The sequence below is a fragment of the Lepidochelys kempii genome, chromosome 2, assembly GCF_965140265.1.
Source record: "Lepidochelys kempii isolate rLepKem1 chromosome 2, rLepKem1.hap2, whole genome shotgun sequence".
NCBI lineage: Eukaryota > Metazoa > Chordata > Testudines > Cheloniidae > Lepidochelys > Lepidochelys kempii.
This window is the reverse complement of record NC_133257.1, coordinates 185441115-185447710: the sequence shown is the minus strand read 5'-3', so window position 1 is coordinate 185447710 and position 6596 is coordinate 185441115. Positions and strand designations below refer to the sequence as shown.

At 48.6% G+C, this 6596-nt stretch overlaps 1 protein-coding gene across 1 annotated transcript; it reads right to left on the bottom strand.

Moving 5' to 3' along the window:
- Window positions 1-928: 928 nt before the first annotated feature.
- Window positions 929-5465, bottom strand: LOC140906152 (myb/SANT-like DNA-binding domain-containing protein 7). The gene is made up of 3 exons (XM_073329655.1): window positions 4701-5465; window positions 4066-4112; window positions 929-937 (listed from the first exon to the last, which is right to left on the bottom strand). The coding sequence occupies exons 1-3, from the start codon at window positions 5281-5283 to the stop codon at window positions 929-931; spliced, it is 639 nt and encodes a 212-aa protein (XP_073185756.1). The 5' UTR covers window positions 5284-5465.
- Between the last annotated feature and the right edge of the window lie 1131 nt (window positions 5466-6596).

The window sequence follows — 6596 nt, the reverse complement described above, 5'->3', positions numbered from 1 at the left end:
TAGCCCTGCTCGTCCTTGTCTGCCAAGCATGCTCTGACTGGAGGAGGAGGTTAAAAGGAGTTCAGAAGCCCAGGTAAAGTGTCGTGGCCAGGCTGAAGGAGAGAGGAATCCTTTTCTGGGAAGCCAGATGGAATGTTAAGCCTGAGAAGGGACTACAGAGTGGGTAAGGCTGCTGGTAGTGCCTTCTCCAGCCACCACCTCCTTTGAGAACCTTCAGGGTCCTGCTCCTTTCGACTCTTTTTGTTAAGTAGTTGACTGTACTTCAGGAGCCATGCCCCAGACTGAAGGGACATACAGGTAGGAAGTAGCCCAAGGCAACACTTAGACTCCTGCGGGAAGGACCCTGCTGGTGTTGCTTTCCACAGGGTCCTGGGCTGGGACTCAGTGGACAAGGAGGGGCTGGGTCCCTCTACCACCCCACCTCCTTTAGGGGCTGAGGCCCAGATGTGGTGGGAGGCCAGAAGATTTCCAGCTTAGGGACAGAAATCAGACCCCTCTACTGCCCTGACAGAAACACTGGAGGTCGAGTGCATTAACCACTAGCCTTTGTGGTCCTCAAGCACCTCATCACACAACTTTTGTTTGTTTATATGGGTAATTTCTTTTCCTTTAACAAAAGAAAAGCATTGCAAATTTATGTAGAAATTTGCATTTCTGACAAAACAGAAAGTGTTTGTGTGGCCATCTTGAAAGCTAGTTATGGATGTTAGGAGTCATCCACTCAAGTAGCAGAAACAAAATCCTGTGACTTACGTGATCAATCACACAGCATGAAAAGTGAGTAATGAATAACAAACATTCAAAGCAATAGCCATATTTGCATAAGCCATTCATTGAATAATTCTGAATAACTGCCAAATTAATAAAAATCAAAGACAGTTCATGGATAATTTGAATGGGAAAAGGATAAATTCTTTGAATAAACTGTTCACTGTTTCTGTAAGAAAAAGAGTGGCAGATTAGTGTGGAAATTACCAGGCTATCACCTTTATGACTTTTCTTGCTAAGAGACTAACAAGAATCCTTCTCAGTCAGCTCCTACAATATGACAGGGTTCAGAGTAACAGCCGTGTTAGTCTGTATTCGCAAAAAGAAAAGGAGGACTTGTGGCACCTTAGAGACTAACCAATTTATTTGAGCATGAGCTTTCGTGAGCTACAGCTCACTTCATCGGATGCATACTGTGGAAACCTTTCATGCATCCGATGAAGTGAGCTGTAGCTCACGAAAGCTTATGCTCAGATAAATTGGTTAGTCTCTAAGGGTATGTCTACACTACGAAATTAGGTCGAATTTATAGAAGTCGGTTTTTTTGAAATCGGTTTTATATATTCGAGTGTGTGTGTCCCCACAGAAAATGCTCTAAGTGCATTAAGTGCATTAACTCGGCGGAGCGCTTCCACAGTACCGAGGCAAGCGTCGACTTCCGGAGCGTTGCACTGTGGGTAGCTATCCCACAGTTCCCGCAGTCTCCGCTGCCCACTGGAATTCTGGGTTGATATCCCAATGCCTGATGGGGCTAAAACATTGTCGCGGGTGGTTCTGGGTACATATCGTCAGGACCCCGTTCCCACCCTCCCTCCCCCCGTGAAAGCAAGGGCAGACAATCATTTCGCGCCTTTTTTGTCTGCTGCCAGCCAAAGATGTAAAGGATAGATGGAGTGGGTCAGAACAAGAAATAGACCAGATTTGTTTTGTACTCATTTTCCTCCTCCCCTGTCTAGATCACACTGCAGTCAGTCACAGAGAAGGTGCAGCGAGGTTAATCTAGCCATGTATCAATCAGAGGCCAGGCTAACCTCCTTGTTCCAATAACAACGATAACTTTGGTGCACCATTTCTTATTCGAACCCTCCGTGCAGTCCTGCCTGAAATACTCCTTGATGTACAGGCACACCCTTTGTTGATTTTAGCTCCCTGAAGCCAACCCTGTAAGCCGTGTCGTCAGTCGCCCCTCCCTCCGTCAGAGCAACAGCAGACAATCGTTCCGCGCCTTTTTTCTGTGCGGACGCCATACCAAGGCAAGCATGGAGGCCGCTGAGCTCATTTTGGCAATTAGGAGCACATCAACCACCACATGCATTATCCAGCAGTATATGCAGCACCAGAACATGGCAACGCGATACCGGGTGAGGAGGCGACGTCAGCGCGGTCCCGTGAGTGATCAGGACATGGACACAGATTTCTCTGAAAGCATGGGCCCTGCCAATGCATGCATCATGGTGCTAATGGGGCAGGTTCATGCTGTGGAACGCCGATTCTGGGCTCGGGAAACAAGCACAGACTGGTATAGTGTTGCAGGTCTGGGACGATTCCCAGTGGCTGCGAAACTTTCGCATGCGTAAGGGCACTTTCATGGAACTTTGTGACTTGCTTTCCCCTGCCCTGAAGCGCATGAATACCAGGATGAGAGCAGCCCTCACAGTTGAGAAGCGAGTGGCGATAGCCCTGTGGAAGCTTGCAATGCCAGACAGCTACCGGTCAGTTGGGAATCAATTTGGAGTGGGCAAATCTACTGTGGGGGCTGCTGTGATGCAAGTAGCTCACGCAATCAAAGATCTGCTGATATCAAGGGTAGTGACCCTGGGAAATGTGCAGGTCATAGTGGATGGCTTTGCTGCAATGGGATTCCCTAACTGTGGTGGGGCCGTAGACGGAACCCATATCCCTATCTTGGCACCAGAGCACCAAGCCGGCGAGTACATAAACCGCAAGGGGTACTTTTCGATAGTGCTGCAAGCTCTGGTGGATCACAAGGGACGTTTCACCAACATCAACGTGGGATGGCCGGGAAAGGTGCATGACGCTCGCATCTTCAGGAACTCTGGTCTGTTTCAAAAGCTACAGGAAGGGACTTTCTTCCCAGACCAGAAAATAACTGTTGGGGATGTTGAAATGCCTATAGTTATCCTTGGGGACCCAGCCTACCCCTTAATGCCATGGCTCATGAAGCCGTACACAGGCAGCCTGGACAGTGGTCAGGAGCTGTTCAACTACAGGCTGAGCAAGTGCAGAATGGTGGTAGAATGTGCATTTGGACGTTTAAAGGCGCGCTGGCGCAGTTTACTGACTCGCTTAGACCTCAGCGAAACCAATATTCCCACTGTTATTACTGCTTGCTGTGTGCTCCACAGTATCTGTGAGAGTAAGGGGGAGACGTTTATGGTGGGGTGGGAGGCTGAGGCAAATCGCCTAGCTGCTGGTTACGCGCAGCCAGACACCAGGGCGGTTAGAAGAGCTCAGGAGGGTGCGGTACGCATCAGAGAAGCTTTGAAAACCAGTTTCATGACTGGCCAGGCTACAGTGTGAAAGTTCTGTTTGTTTCTCCTTGATGAAACCCCCCGCCCTTTGGTTCACTCTACTTCCCTGTAAGCTAACCACCCTCCCCTCCTCCCTTTAATCACCGCTTGCAGAGGCAATAAAGTCATTGCTGCTTCACAGTCATGCATTCGTTATTCATTCATCACACAAATAGGGAGATGACTACCAAGGTATCCCAGGAGGGGTGGTGGAGGAGGGAAGGAAATGCCACACAGCACTTTAAGCACAGCACTTTAAAAGTTTTCAACTTTAAAATTTATTGAATGACAGCCTTCTTTTTTTTGGGCAATCCTCTGTTGTGGAGTGGCTGGTTGGCCGGAGGCCCCCCCACCGCGTTCTTGGGCGTCTGGGTGTGGAGGCTATGGGACTTGGGGAGGAGGGCGGTTGGTTACAGAGGGGCAGCAGTGGCAGTCTGTGCTCCAGCTGCCTTTGCTGCAGCTCAACCATACACTGGAGCATTCTGGTTTGGTCCTGCAGCAGCCTCAGCATTGAATCCTGCCTCCTCTCATCACGCTGCCGCCACATTTGAGCTTCAGCCCTGTCTTCAGCCCGCCACTTACTCTCTTCAGCCCGCCACTTACTCTCTTCAGCCCTCCACCTCTCCTCCCGGTCATTTTGTGCTTTCCTGCACTCTGACATTATTTGCCTCCACGCATTCGTCTGTGCTCTGTCAGTGTGGGAGGACAGCATGAGCTCGGAGAACATTTCATCGCGAGTGCATTTTTTTTTCTTTCTAAGCTTCACTAGCCTCTGGGAAGGAGAAGATCCTGTGTTCATTGAAACACATGCAGCTGGTGGAGAAAAAAAAAGGGACAGCGGTATTTAAAAAGACACATTTTATAAAACAGTCGCTACAGTCTTTCAGGGTAAACCTTGCTGTTAACATTACATACATAGCACATGTGCTTTCGTTACAAGGTCGCATTTTGCCTCCTCCCACCGCGTGACTACCCCCTCAACCTTCCCCCCTTCCTGTAGCTAACAGCGGGGAACATTTCTGTTCAGCCACAGGCAAACAGCCCAGCAGGAATGGGCTATACTGAGTGTCCCTGAAGAAAAGCACCCTATTTCAACCAGGTGACCATGAATTATATCTCACTCTCCTGAGGATAACACAGAGAGAGAAAGAACGGATTTTGGTTGAATGCCAGCAAACATACACTGCAATGCTTTGTTCTGCAGTGATTCCCGAGTATGTGTTACTGGCCTGGAGTGATAAAAGTGTCCTACCATGAAGGTCGAAATAAGGCTGCCCTCCCCAGAAACCTTTTGCAAAGGCTTTAGGACTACATCTAGGAGAACCGCAAATGCCAGGGCAAAGTAATCCTTTCACATGCTTGCTTTTAAACCATGTATAGCATTTTAAAAGGTACACTCACCAGAGGTCCCTTCTCCGCCTGCTGGGTCCAGGAGGCAGCCTTGGGTGGGTTTGGGGGGTACTGGCTCCAGGTCTAGGGTGAGAAACAGTTCCTGGCTGTCGGGAAAACCGGTTTCTCCGCTTGCTTGCTGTGAGCTATCTACAACCTCCTCCTCATCATCATCTTCTTCGTCCCCAAAACCTGCTTCCGTATTGCCTCCATCTCCATTGAAGGAGTCAAACAACACGGCTGGGGTAGTGGTGGCTGAACCCCCTAAAATGGCATGCAGCTCATCATAGAAGCGGCATGTTTGGGGCTCTGACCCAGAGCGGCTGTTCGCCTCTCTGGTTTTCTGGTAGGCTTGCCTCAGCTCCTTCAGTTTCACGCGGCACTGCTTTGGGTCCCTGTTATGGCCTCTGTCCTTCATGCCCTGGGAGATTTTCACAAAGGTTTTGGCATTTCGAAAACTGGAACGGAGTTCTGATAGCACGGATTCCTCTCCCCAAACAGCGATCAGATCCCGTACCTCCCGTTCGGTCCATGCTGGAGCTCTTTTGCGATTCTGGGACTCCATCATGGTCACCTGTGCTGATGAGCTCTGCATGGTCACCTGCAGCTTGCCACGCTGGCCAAACAGGAAATGAGATTCAAAAGTTCGCGGTTCTTTTCCTGTCTACCTGGCCAGTGCATCTGAGTTGAGAGTGCTGTCCAGAGCGGTCAGAATGGAGCACTCTGGGATAGCTCCCGGAGGCCAATACCATCGAATTGTGTCCACAGTACCCCAAATTCGAGCTGGGAACGTCGATTTAAGCGCTAATCCACTTGTCAGGGGTGGAGTAAGGAAATCGATTTTAAGAGCCCTTTAAGTCGAAATAAAGGGCTTCACTGTGTGGACGGGTGCAGGTTTAAATCGATTTAACGTTGCTAAATTCGACCTAAAGTCCTAGTGTAGACCAGGGCTAAGGTGCCACAAGTCCTCCTGCTCCTACAATATGTCATATTAGTTCTTCCTCTGACTGCAGAGCAAGAAAGCGTGCCTCCTGTATGATCTCTGCTCTCTGCCAACCTCTAGGAAAAAACATGTGAGAAATACTTCCACTTAGTTGATTTATAGGGACCTTTTGCAGTTGAAAGAGGGGTTGTAACAACTCAGGAAACACAGTTGCCTAGAGAAGTTTGTTGCCAACCATCACCTGTTTATTCCATCAGGATATGTCTCAAACAATTCCTTATTATGGTGCCGTGCCTCTTCTGATACCTTTCAGATCAGGACAGGTGTCAGAGGGAAGTATGCATGCACCTTGACTGTTCAATTTTCTCTTCATTTTTCTGTGATTGCTGAAACTGACAATCTACTAGCAGGAGTTGAGATCCAGTTTCCAGAAAGTAAGCTTTACAAGCTGTCAGACCTGAAGGCAAAAATTAAAATCAATGACCAGCTTATCCAGAGGTGCTTTTTGCTTCTGCGGCTGCAGCTTTTGAGCTCGTTACCATTTCTTGAAGAGCCTTCTCCGAATGTTTCTACATTAAAATGGTTTGCCCAAGCAATGTGGTTCTCACTGGGCCAAATTCTGTGCTCCTTAAATGAGCAAAACTCCCACCAAAATCAATGGGAATTTTGCTGGATTGAGGATCACAGAACACGTCCCTCTGACAGTTTAAAAATAAAGACCGAAAACTTCTGCCAGTCTCTATCTGGCTACCTACCCTCTGCTGAATCTGAACCTTCCTTCTGTGAGCAAATGCTTCTCTTGCTTTCACTACCTTGGAAATGTCTACTGATGATTTTATGAATGCCAAAATTACCACCCAAATTACATTAGAACATAAGAACAGCCATACTGAGTCAGACCAAAGGTCCATCTAGCCCAATATCTTGTGTTCCGACAGTGGCCAGTGCCAGGTACCCCAGAGGGA

What these genes read in the sequence shown, in the direction of transcription:
- LOC140906152 (XM_073329655.1), bottom strand. Translation starts at nt 5,283, where the DNA reads ATGCAGAGCTCATCAGCACAGGTGACCATGATGGAGTCCCAGAATCGC. An exon ending in AGGCGGAGAAGGGACCTCTG is followed by an intron (nt 4,113 to 4,700) that starts GTGAGTGTACCT and finishes TTTCTCCACCAG; the next exon opens with CTGCATGTGTTTCAATGAAC.